Source organism: Hakea prostrata, chromosome 1, assembly GCF_041222555.1.
Source record: "Hakea prostrata isolate BN-2017 chromosome 1, UWA_Hpros_2, whole genome shotgun sequence".
Lineage (NCBI taxonomy): Eukaryota > Viridiplantae > Streptophyta > Magnoliopsida > Proteales > Proteaceae > Hakea > Hakea prostrata.
The window spans coordinates 7508512-7522363 of NC_142600.1; the positions used below are offsets into that span (position 1 = coordinate 7508512).

Here is a 13852-nt window from a genome sequence, read left to right on the forward strand (position 1 = left end):
AACGACTGGAGTTGAGCAATACAGAAAATTATTGTAGTTCGTGATCTTTGGATTCAATGATATCTATGGCTGGAATAGTAGATATCAACTCTTAGGGTTAGGGTTTGAGCACAAAGTTGTTTAAAGCATTATACCTAAGTGTATCTAGATTGAAGTACTAAACAATTGTTTTTAGCTAGTATTTATAGAATCATAGGATTTTATTGGTAATTAGACTCTCCTACAAAAATTCATTACACAGTTCGTAACTAATCTGATGGCTCATAATCCAATATAAGTTAAATATAACTTAAACACCTTAACATAAGTGAGGTATGATTCAAATAACTCAACAGTCAACACCAACTAAGAAAAATTCTTGAAGTTTTTAATCTTTTGAATTTTGGAAGCTTCTAATCTTGGGTTCTTGGAACAAAAGAAATAACGAGTGGTGTATGTCAATTCCTTGGACGTTTTTTCCACTTCTCCTTTGTAGTGTTGTCGTAAATTATTTCGTTAGTCCATGGTTGAGCTGATGCATTTTAATTAAATAGTCTTTATCTAGGTTAATTCAAGTTAAATGATCGTAAACACGTTGTCCATGGGTCCCGCTTATCAAAATTTTCTTCACGAGCTGTATGGTAAGGAAATGCTAAAAGAGTTTAAGGTACTGTGAAACGAGATTTTTTTTTTTTTTTTAAAACCTTTTTTGAGACAAGACGACCACGAAAGAATTATTAGAATCATAGGGTTTTCAATGATGAACTCTTAGCTTGATAAATGCAAGTAAAAAGGTTTTCAATGAAGCATAAAGAAGGAATAGAAGAAGAAGAAAAAGAGGTTATTGTCAACAAGAATCCAGGTGATATTAGGTTAAACCTAACTAATTCATATATAATAAGAAGAAAAATAGATATTTTATTGAACGATTCAGATAGGAACAGGTAGGAGCAGAACAGCGATTTGGACATAAAGACAGAACAAATTAGGAATAAAATTGAAAAAGGGATGGGCTTTTAGTAAGTAATAATAACAGAACAGGAGTCCCTATTATGGGACACAAGAAACAAAAGTTATATGAAAGTTTTCTTCAACCTCTACAAAACTAGTTTAATGGAAATTTAACTCGTGCCCACGAGGGTCCTTGCTAAGGGTCATGAGGTTCCTTGCCGCCTAAAGGATTTCATCGTTTTCCGGTTTCTCGATCTGCCCTCCCTCTACAGGATTTCCGTACTCTGCTCCCCTCTATTAGCTTCATTGGAGCTAAATTTGTAGAGCAACCACCTATCATTTTGATATAATTCTGCATTTCTGCTCAGCTCTTTATTTTTGTACTGTGTATCAACCAAAATGTCACCCTGTTTAATCTTATAGTAAAACTTTTTTTTTTTTACCTATAAGATTTTGCCTTTGTCATCCTTGATAGTGTTGGTGCTTGATTCTTTCCATCTACCATAAGTGGTTGAACGAATTGCCCTGTCATATTTCTTCACAAAGAAATACATCACCTGGCCTTTTGTTATTTGTTATCATGCCTGTGGCTGTGCCAAATAAAATAAGATCATAATCATTTCTAATTTACAAAAAAAAAAAAAAAAAAAATTATTTTGCATAATAAGAATATATTCTTACCTATTATATCTTCAGAAGATGTGGCTTTTATATCTATTCGCTAATTAATATGTTGGGGTAATCTTCGTCTTCATTCTTTTTTCTTATAAAATAACTGAGAAGTTTTTCTTCAGAATGATCAAATTCCAAACCTGAAAGTTCTTCCATATTCTGCATTCATGTGTATAATTAACTAAATAATTTAGAAGCTTTTAATATATCTAATTGGCTATAGTTTTAAAAAAAAATAGAACAAATTATGAATAAAATTGAAAAAGGGATTGGCAAAAAGTAAGTAATAACTGAATAGGAGTCCAAATTCTGGGAAACAAGAAATAAAAGTTATATGAGATGCTTGGGTTTCATTTTGTCTATAATGGATGGTTTAGGTGAATAGTTTATGAGGTTTCTGAATATGGGATCAAAATGAGGCAATATTGGAAGTGTAATTTGACTTCTCAGGATTACCAGTGGTTAATAGGGTAGAAAGAATCTGGTTTGGATTACCAGTGTAATTCTCAATGCAGTACTCAGGAGTGTTAAAAGAAAACTCATGTTTATATTCAAAACACTCTAACTGAACCCCCCTTTACATATATAAAGAACTTAGAAAATTTATAAATTGACTTGTAAAAGGATCTATCAATTAAACACACTCAATCAAGTAATAAGCTGTAAACAAAATTTGAACTGCTAAACGTCATAATCTAATTCAAACAGTTGACTGCTAAATTGTTATAATATTAGGAATAAAAATTTACCTGAGATTTTCTTCTTATAGATTAGTAGTATTTCAATTTCCTCCAGTATGTCAATCATATTATTCAAAAAAAGATAAATGAAAAATCATTGTGTTGAATTATAACTAAATACATAGAATAACTAAATACAATAGTCGCAAACATTTTGATTATTAATGTGGTTCTTGTATGATTATTTATTATCCTCAATCATGCATAATCTATTTCTTCAAAAAAAAAAAAAATTTAAAAGACACCTCAAAATTTTTCCAATAAATATCATGCATAATGTATGAATAAAGTAGTTCAAAATTACTAAGAAACAATAAAAAAGAAATGATATACTTTTAAAACGTCTCACGTGATTAGCATTTATAATCAACATCACAATTTTAAACATTTTATTGTGTTCATTTAATTCACTATTTCACATTATACAGTTCAAAATATTATTTGCCTTCATAATACATCCAACAACCTTATAACTAATGTCATATATTAGTATTTATTGTAATTGGTTTATTTGGTTAGAGCTGATCCAATTTAGTTTTTGACAAGTTTTATCGAATGTTCGAACTCTATAGGTAGAGTATTATGAGATCTATTAGAAATTAATTACACTAATATTTAAAAACTAATTAATTACTATATATATATATATATATATATATATATATCATACTATTATCATACAAGAATGAACTCAAGGGATACGGGACACGGCCACATTTTGTTTTCCACAAATACCTTATTCATTAATAAATGATGTATAGAAATGTAAATTCAAACTATTGAATTAATTTTAATTATCAATTTCTACTATTCTCATTTTTTTAAGAAATCATTAATTACTTAATATGTTATTGGATGTGATATGTTATTGGTCCTTGTTTTTCTTAGAAAAACTAGATTCAAACTAATTAGATACATTTTGAATTCTAAATTATCTTCTCGGTCTCTTCAATTCTTCCACTTTTTGAATTCTACCACTATTTAAGACGTAACTAATCTTCACCCCTTGAAGTAATCTAAGTTTGTGCCACTCTCTGTTTCTTTTCTATTATTTTATGATTTCATTAATTCATGGCAGCACAACTACTCTAAAACCTATCCATTTCAATTGTTTAATCTTTTATATTAAATAAGAATATTTAAAGTTGTAAATTAATTTTAATGCACGATTCATTTCTTGATCGAATTTTTTGCTTTTGAGAATATTTCATGACCCAATTTAGTGGTTTAGACATAAGCATAAAAGTGACACGTTCTTTTTGCACGATTAGTTTTTATTTTTGTTATTTATTATTTATTATTTTAAAAACTAATCATACATTTATTGAGACAAAAATGAGTGATCTCTATTTTATGTTTCTTTTGAAATAAACATTTTCGGATCGTCCAATGACAAATTCCTTGTTCATGCTGTTAATTGTAATATGATATGTACTTTCATCAAAGAGAAGTGGAAGCCTTAATCTCAAGAGCTTGTGCATGATGAATTTAGCCATTATTATGTTGAACTTGCTTTTAGGATTCTATAGCCATTAATCTCAGGAATGAACTTGCTTTTAGGGTTCTATAGCCATTATTATGTTGAATTTTCTTATCAAATTTGAGGACATATAAACCAATTGTGTCCCGAATCATTGAATCCGCTACATGTTTCAGTTGATGTTCATATTCCAACATTCCCTTAGAATTATTCTTACCAAATCATATATATCATAATGAAAATAATAATAAATTGATACTTGGTCTTGATTGGTGCAAAACTGTGGTTGTTGACACTAACTTGCTATTCATAAAACTACAACTATTGTATAAGATCTCAATATGCTAAACTTTTTATAAAAATAAGTAGATTAATAAGTGTGTTCTCCAAAATGCAACTAAATATTTGAAAAAAAAATTATGCTTAATGTTATATTAAAAAATCACAAAACACGTGCATTTTTAATAGTATATATATATATATATATATATATATATATATATATATACTTTGTTAACAAGTAAATCAACAATAATTTAGTATAGATATTTTTTTCGTAGTTAAAAAAAAAAAATTTAGTTACAAACATAGTTATTTTTTTATTTTTAAAATTTTTTCCCCTAAAATATCACATTGGAGGCAAAAGAAAGATGACAATATTCATAATGAAAAGTTGAGGTGTAGATTTGTTAGATATTAATTATTTATATACTTATATTAATCTCGCCTTAGTCCAAAAAAAATCAAATTATCTTATAAATAATATAAAAAGTGAACTTATAATATAATATGATCAAAATGACTGAAGGTCAAAATCGAGACTTATAGTTATATCAATGTTAATGTGAAGATTAGGGTAAAAATCTAATACATGATCAGGGTCAAATTAACATTAAGATTAGAGCCAAAATTAGAGTCAAGATCAGGTAGATGCTTACTACACTGGTAATGAAGATATAATTTATTTTTATTAATTTTTTACAAAACATGATCATGTTTTTAAAAATTGACACGTATCAAATTTCACCCATGTGGATTATAATAAATTCCTCTCCATATGGGTGGAGGGTCCAAACTCAAGTCAGGGCCAAAATCATGGGTCTAAATCAAGGCCAAGATTAGGGCCAATATCAGGGCCAAGATAAGGGCCAAGAACAGGGTCAGAATCTGGGTCAGAATTAGGGCCAGAATCAGGGCCAGAGTTAGTTTCCATCGTTCACGCAATTAGTTTCAGATGGACCCGAAGTTTTAGAGTTATGTTGCTACCTCTTTAACCTATTAAACCCAACATATTAACCTGTGACTCAGCAGCCTACTTGTCATAATTACTGAAATGGTGATTGGCAGGCATGTGGTCTGACAGCTGGTTATATATCACGATTGGGTTAAAAAGAGAAAACCGGCGCGGGGGGGTTGATTTTATACCCGAAGTAGTAGTCCTGCAAAAACTCTTATCTGGAACGCTGATTATCAAAACCGCTCCAAACTTATATTTTATTTTTCGAAATAAATGGCCTCTTAATAAGAAGTCATATTTTATTTTACATATGCGGTGAAATATGGTTAAGATGCTGTTCAGATTTTGCCGAAATCTTGAAATTTCGGTGATTTCAATAACCATCGAACCTCCAACAAAAAATTGCACCTTGATTAGGTTGGGACAGTTCATCTGATCTATCTTATCAGTGCTTAGGTGCACATTCTTCTTATAAATGTGTGGTGACGGAAATGTATAAAAGAAACACAATCCTCTACGTGGAGAAATAGAGGATTTGAACTCTTGAAAATAGGGTTGTTAATGGACAAATTTGGGTTGAGTTGGGCTGGACCTCAGTTGAGGCCCTTTGAGGCCCATCTATTGGATTGGCCAGTTATGATGGTTGACCAAATGTTACTCCACTTGTATGTGATAAGCAAGATTTTCTTTTGAAATAGTCAAAACAATCCAATGGATTAAGTCCCCTCTAACTAGGTCTCAACCTAATGCTATGAAGTCTACTTTAAACCACCACCAGGAATTCCTAGGGTGTGCAAACAGGATGGTTCAGTTTCCTTCAACGGGTGCTTTCACCTCTGCTATCCGGTTGATCACCAGGAAGGGAAAGCTGTATATGCATAAGCTTAGATGCACATTCTCCTTCTAAATGTGGTGATGAAAATGTATAAAGGAAGCACTATCCTCTACGTGGACAAATAGAAAATATGAACTCTTGAAAGTAGGTTTGTTAATAGGGTAATTAGAAAAGGGATTAGGAAATAAAGACAGACTAAAAGCCCAAAATAATAAGTAATAATAGCATAAACAAAAGTTTAATGGAAATTTATCTCATGCCCACTAGGGTCGTTGCTAAGGGTCACGAGGTCCCATGCCGCCTGAATGGCTTTATCACTGTTTGGTTTCTCTGCCGCTTCGTCAAAAACAAGTCTTCTACGGGTTGGGAGCCTCTCCTTCTCTTCGGGCTTTGATTGACCTCCAACCGCCTAAATGGCTTCATCGCTGTTTGGTTTCTCGACTGGGTTGTCCGTACTCAGCTTAGTCTCCTCTTTTATCTTTAGTGGTGCTGAATTTGTATAGCAGCCAGCTATCTTTTTTATATAATTCTGCATTTCAGAAAAAAATAGAACAAATTAGGAATAAATTTGAAAAAGGATGGGCAAAAAGTAAGTAATAACTGAACAGGAGTCCAAATTCTGGGAAACAATAAATAAAAGTTATAAGAGATGCTTGGGTTCCATTTTGTCTATACTGGATGGTTTAGGTGAATAGTTTACGAGGTTTCTGAACATGGGATCAAAATGAGGCAATATTGGAAGTGTAATTTGACTTCTCAGGATTAATTACCAATGGTTAATAGGATAGAAAGAATCTGGTTTGGATTATATATATATATATATATATATATATATATATATATATATATATATATATATATATATATATATATATAAAAAGTCACCTTATCAAATTAACTTTATACCACAATAATTTTAGTATAATTTTACTCTACAATTGCAAAATTTTAATCTTATTCATCTAATTTATATAATAATACTTCAAATTATAGTTATTTTTTCTATTTTAGTTAAACTTTCAAAGTTATAATTCATCATAAAAAGAATAGACTAAAAGTTATATATTAAAATTCATTAAAATTTTTAATTGAAGAATTTGAAAAATCATTCAACTAATTAAAGATAAACAGTATAATTTAATTCATATTGTTATAGCATTAGAAATAAAAATTTACCTGAGATTTTCTTCTTATAGGTTAGTAGTATTTCAATTTCCTCCAGTATGTCAATCATATTATTCAAAAAAAGATAAATGAAAAATCATTGTGTTGAATTATAACTAAATACAATAGTCACAAACATTTTGATTATTAATCTGATTCTTGTATGATTATTTATTATCCTCAATCATGCATAATCTGTTTCTTCAAAAAAAAAAAAAATTTAAGAGACACCTCAAAATATTTCTCAAAAATGATGGACACCCTAAAAAGATATCAATTTAACAAAAACAACCAAAGATGTCTCTTAAATTTTCACAATGGTACACTCCCCTTAGCAAATTTCGTTAAGTCATCCTTAGATAATCTCATAATTCATATATTACTATTAATCTCTTGCTACTTTACAATGTCGCCCCCAAAAAGATTAAATCACTAATTTCATCTTGTTGATTTATCTTTAATTCTTCATTTTATATTATAAGATCTAGAACAATACAATTAAGGTAGATTTGTCATTTATTTTAACTAATCAATGTTTCTAATGAAAAAAAAAAAAGGTCATTGCCAATTTGACATAGTTTTGGGGTATTATGCTTTTCACCAATTATCTTGGAGTGTCCTTCAAATTTTTCCAATAAATATCATGCATAATCTATGAACAAAGTAATTCAAAATTACTAAGAAACAATAAAAAAGAAATGATATACTCTTAAAACGTCTCATGTGATTAGCATTTATAATAAACATCAAAATTTTAAACATTTTATTGTGTTCATTTAATTCACTATTTCACATTATACAATTCAAAATATTATTTGCCTTCATAATACATCCAACAATCTTATAACTAATGTCATATATTAGTATATATAATTTGTTTATTTGGTTAAGAGCTTATTCAATTTAGTTTTTAACAAGTTTTATCAAATGTTCGAACTCTATAGGCAGTATTATGAGATCTATTAGAAATTAATTACACAAATTTTTGAAAACTAATTAATTACTATATATATATTTGATAATTATTAATATTTGTAGTATCATGCTATCATACTATTATCATACAAGTATGAACTCAAGGGATACGGGACACGGCTACATTTTATTTTCCACAAATACCCTATTCATTAATAAATGATGTCTAGAAATGTAAATTCAAATTATTGAATTAATTTTAATTCTCAATTTCTACTCTTCTCATTTTTTTAAGAAATCATTAATTACTTAATATGTTATTGGATGTCTCCTAGATTCAAACTAATTATATACATTTTGAATTCTAAATTATCTTCTCGGTCTGTTCAATTCTTCCACTTTTTGAATTCTATCACTCTTTAAAACGTAACTAATCTTCACCCCTTGAAGTAATCTAAGTTTTGTGCCACCCCTGTTTCTTTTCCATCATTTTATGATTTCATTAATTCATGGCAGCACAACTACTCTAAAACCTATCTATTTCAATTGTTTAATCTTTTATTATTAAATAAGAATATTTAAAGTTGTAAATTGATTTTAATACACGATTCATTTCTTGATCGAATTTTTGCTTTTGGGAATATTTCATGACCAAATTAGTGGCTTAGACATAAGCATAAAAGTGACACGTTCTTTTTGTACGATTAATTTTGTTGGTTATTTATTATTTATTATTTTAAAAATTAATCATGCATTTATTGAGACAAAAATGAGTGATCTCTATTTTATGTTTCATTTGAAAGAAACATTTTCGGATCGTCCAATGACAAATTCCTTGTTCATGATGTTAATTGTAATATGATATGTACTTTCATCAAAGAGAAGTGGAGGCCTTAATCTCAAGAGCTTGTGCATGATGAATTTAGCCTTACTATCTAAGAAAGCTCGGGAGTTATACTCAAATTGCACTCATTCTCAATCTTTATGTAGGTTGACGCGTCAAAATATCTAAAAGAGTGAATCTTTTAGCTCAGTTACATCCAAGTCAACAGCATCTTGGGCCTGGAAATCTATTTTGATGGCTCGTCACTTCATTTAAAATGATATACTTAAGCTGTTGCCCGGGCAACGGCGGAAATATCCACCTTGGCTAAATTGGTGGACTCCCAACCTTCCTCAAATTCCTATACCAGCTCAAAGTTCTTCATCAATACCCAACATTGTAGCAAAGTTCATTGAACATATATAGCAATGAGAAATGAAAAAGAGATATGCTTATGAAGTGGTGGCCACCTGACTATATATCACAACAATTTGAAATATTCAAATACCTTTTTCCGATAAAGAAGATCAAGTTATTTGTCAATTCACTTCTTTCATGTAACTTTTTAGTGGCTTCAGCCTATAGATTGGATAGCTTGAATACAACAGTCTACCCTTGGATCTAGCATATTTGGAAAATTATTCTATGGAATTTACAATCTTTAAATCTTTTGACTAGAAAATGTTGTAAAGTTTGAGATATGTGTGTTCTTTGCAAACCCTTAATAACCACCCCATGTCACATCTTTTATAAATGCCATTTGAGAAAATATTTGGTTTCTTTTGTTTATTACCTGGTCTGTTGATAGACCATAAACCAACTCAATAACGCATTCAAGATTTATTGAGTTACTCAAGCTCCAACCAATATCAGAAGAATTTTATCACTATTAAAATTTCCAACAAAGATGCTTTTTATATATAGGGATATTACATATGCCGCCAGTAGGAGTTGAACCTATGACCTCTCCACTAAGAAGCAAGTTCCTAACCCTCCTACTACTCCATTGGCAAAGTATACATTGTTTGATTGCTTGGGATGGAAAAGTTAGAGACATGTTTGGTGAAGTGGCAACCCAATTTTCTCACCCCATGCATTTTCAAAATCCCACAAAATGTGTGGGACTTTATGCAAAATTGTGAAAAACTAAAATGTGGGATTCACAATTAACATTTTTTCACACTTTCTTTTCCTTTTCCCTCACCTCACAACACATGAGACCCACATTTTTTTTCCACCCCACTTTTGCAAACAAAGAGTCACCACCATGAAAAAAGATTTTCATGGTATGAAGAAAAAACTGGGGAGAAATTATAAACTGCGAAAACAAAAGAGTCATTACTATAAAATTGGTGAGAAATTACAGATATATATAGATATATATATAAATTTTTTTTTTGGGTACTGGTGAAAGGGTCGAACCCAAGGCCTCTCCACATAGAAGTATGAATCTTTACCACTCAACCAACCGTGCATTGACAAAAGATAATTTTTTTTTCGAATATGGATTTTTATATTAACCATTGGATTTTTTGGAGTCACATAACACAATCCTAAAAGTTATTTAGAAATTGTAAAGGAGGTAAACCCAAGGGTAATTATGTAAAATCAGTGAAAGGCAATGCTGCCGGTAGGAGTTGAATCCATGACCTCTCCACTGAGAAGCAGGTTCCTAACCATCTTATTACTCCATTGGCAGTGCGGCGTTAGTTTTCTCGAGGGATGAAAGAGCAACGTGTACGATGTCAAGTGTTAAATCCCCCCCCCTCTATGTGTGGGGAAAAAAAAACCACCACCTTCACCCCCCCCCCCCCCCCTTTATGTTTATTTCTAAATATCCCCCCCCTCCTTTAATTATTTTTTTAAAAAAAAAAAAAAAAAAACCTCGGGCTGCTTGTCCTTAGCAGGTCCACGTCATCTGAAAGTTAAATATCACCTCATGCCACTACCCGAAATCAGTTAAGCTGGTGGTGGGCCCGGCCCAGGACTTGGTTGGAAATGGCTGATTGACTGGGCCCAGACAACAATACCCAAAATGCAAGCCCAACTCCACCAGCTGCTTAATGATCAGAAACGATAGCAGACATAATTGGGATTGGGCTTGGGCTTGGGCCATGAAACTATACTGGGCTCGACCCATTAAAAACATCAGTTCGGTCATATTTGCGTCGATGGTTTGAGTTGAGTGACACATGAATGATCTATATACAAAACAAAACTACACATTTTCTTTCATAGAGAGACTGAATTTACAATTTTAGACATATACAACTAACGACATGGATTCCACCACCCGTAGGATAGCGCGACGAGCACTAGCTGGAATCAATGAATTGGGTGGGTCCCAAGTCCCAACTCCCCAAACACAAACATCGACTTTTTTTTCCATACATAAATCAGACGGTCATGAATTTCTTGATTATTACCCTCTGAGGTGGGACTACCTATTCCTGACGGTAGGCTCTAACCTCTACTCTCCAATTAACATGAAACACGTATATATATATATATATATATGTGACAAAACTATTTTACAATATTACCATCTAAGACATATTTTCGTTTGATCATCGCCAAAACTACTGCTGCGGCTCCGGTTTTGTTGTCAAATAGGTTGTATACGACGACTCTTCTCTGTTCTGATACATGAGCTTCAGCTTCTGACTTAGCATCTCAGATTCCAATCTTTGAGTTTCTTTCACCTGTACGTTGAATCAAATTAACCCAAATCAAATTATATAAGTATAAGAGGTTCTAGATCTTCATGATTTGATTAACTAAATTTATTTTTGGGGTGGGAGTACTGGAGTGGTTAGGAAATAGTATATATACACTAATTAATGATTGAATGAATGAATGAGTGATGAAATGTCCTTGTTGGTTGCTGATCTAAGATTAAGACAACTTGATCAATTAAAATTTCATTAGGTAATGAGAATAATTTTGACCTGAAGATGGAGATTGTAGAAGACCCTTTCTCCATAAGAAGTGATGGCTGAAGCACTGAGAACAAAGATCCCTACTTCTTCCAAAACTAGTAAAACCTCAGAAAGAGGAATACTTTTGGCTTTTGAAACACAAATCTGAATCACGACTTCTCTGTCGTCGAGTTGACTCGCCGATACACTCGGCATGGAAACTCGCTCGCCGCCGCTGCCAACACCACCACCGCCGCCGCCGGCACCTTTGCCTTGCTTCATGGAACCTCCTCCATGCTTGTAGATACTTGATAAGATCTCTTCTTTCTTTTGCGTCAACTTCTTAACATGTTTTTGCAGCTCTGGTATATACAAGAGTGCACAAGAAACAGTAGCTGGGATACTCAGCTTCTTCTGCAATAACCAAAAACACCTCGTTAACGCTGCATGAAAAAAAAAAAGCTTCTACAAAAACGTGAGAAAAAAAAAATATATATCCAGATTCCAGAAACCCATATATCTGTACCTTTCGATCAGTTTCTGGAAGAAGAGACTGGAGAGTTGTGTATAAATCATTCAATCTCTTGCGGCGATCACGTTCACTTGCGTTGTGGCATGACTTTTTGTTAGTGCTGGAAGGGCCATCGAGATCCATCTGTTGCTGTGGAGAAGGAAAGCGAAGGAATGATTCAGAAGTTGCAGCTGCTGCTTCTCTGTAGTTGCAGCTCATGAAAGCTTCATTATTGCAAATCTTCTTGACCTTATGGTCGATTGGATCTTCTAGTCTTGGCAAACCAAAGCTTGGAAATGGAGTAGAGTTAGCTAACATTTTGTTGTTCAATTCCTTAGGATGAACAGGTAGCTACTACTCTTATGGAAGAGGAGAGAGAGAGGGGGGACATATTATGTGGCTTTCATGGGTTTTTATAGAATTCATTTCAAACCTGCAAATCTTTGTTTATAAGAAAATAACTGTCGGGGCAGATGATGAAGTGGGTAATTGAGATTTCGAATTTTTAATGCATTATATTTTGTAGATATTCAACAAAACTATATATGCTTTTGTCTATATTATATATGGTTTACTCTTAAGAATCAGAAGCCACTAGGGTTTCCACGCTTAGGCCAAAATCTGATTTGGCCATCTCAGAATTTTTTTAAACCTTTTTTCTCTCAACCTTGAAAACAATTGATCTAAAAAACTTGGGATCTGGCATATGATATATAGCTTGTTTATATAAATATCACATTCTCAGTTCAACGTGTAGTTTAAAATAGCATCTTAAAACCTAATTCATTGTTGATAGTTTCACCGAGAGAGCTACATTTTGTCATATTTATTGTTTTTTCCGATTAAAAGTTGATAAAAAAATTCATAAAAAACTTGTAAAACCTCAGAATTCTCCGGGAGGAAGATGTGGTGGCTTCTTGAAAACATATACACGTGTCTTCTTGATAAAAACCACAGTATCAGCTGAAATTAAAAAGGATGGTAAGAGATGTTAAAAACTTAATATATATCGATGTCCATTATCAGATTTTATTGGATGCACAAGATTTTCTGTTTATTAATTAATAATAATTGAATACTATATGTGTGCACCGGAAAATAAATATGAATTTAACTTCAGAGCAGTTGGATGGAAACAATGAAGGAAACTTTAAATCCCAATGGTTGACATCCAACAGTTCAGATTTAAGATGTCCACAAGGCTTCCATCTAGCCGCCGGCTGCAGGAACAATGGCTGCTTTGAAGCTAAATCCAAAACAAACATCCCATGATTTCTTTATTGTATTTTTGAAATTCATATGAAATTAGGTCTAGTAACACAAAAATTAGATTTACTGGGGAGAGAAAAAACACATAAATATGACCTAATATGTTTTAAATTGTTGTTGAACCCTGGAATGACTTCTCTTGTCTAAAATATTTCAGATACCCTAAGAGTTTGACGTAGGCCTTTATAAATAGTATTCAGTTGATTTAGAAGTTTCGATCCAGTCTAGTAATCAGTTTGACATGGTTCATACAAGTGTCTGTTTTGAAATATTTCTAATAAGCTACGTCTCTGATGGAAGCTTGTATATATGATTGTTACTGAGTTGCTCAACTTACTTGTCATTCAGTTTTGAATAA

The 13852-nt window shown here is 31.8% G+C and overlaps 1 protein-coding gene across 1 annotated transcript; it reads right to left on the reverse strand.

The window, feature by feature from the left end:
* Nucleotides 1–11150: 11150 nt before the first annotated feature.
* On the reverse strand, nt 11151–12597 carry LOC149027100 (transcription factor bHLH100-like). The gene is made up of 3 exons (XM_089146375.1): nt 12241–12597; nt 11745–12128; nt 11151–11498 (listed from the first exon to the last, which is right to left on the reverse strand). Exons 1-3 carry the CDS (start codon nt 12541–12543, stop codon nt 11376–11378), a joined length of 810 nt encoding a protein of 269 aa, XP_089002501.1. The 5' UTR covers nt 12544–12597; the 3' UTR covers nt 11151–11375.
* Nucleotides 12598–13852: the final 1255 nt, after the last annotated feature.

Coding starts and splice junctions, on each gene's coding strand:
- LOC149027100 (XM_089146375.1), bottom strand. CDS start 12,543: ATGTTAGCTAACTCTACTCCATTTCCAAGCTTTGGTTTGCCAAGACTA. Junction 12,129..12,240: donor TTCCAGAAACTGATCGAAAG/GTACAGATATAT, acceptor TGGTTATTGCAG/AAGAAGCTGAGTATCCCAGC. Junction 11,499..11,744: donor TCTACAATCTCCATCTTCAG/GTCAAAATTATT, acceptor TTCAACGTACAG/GTGAAAGAAACTCAAAGATT.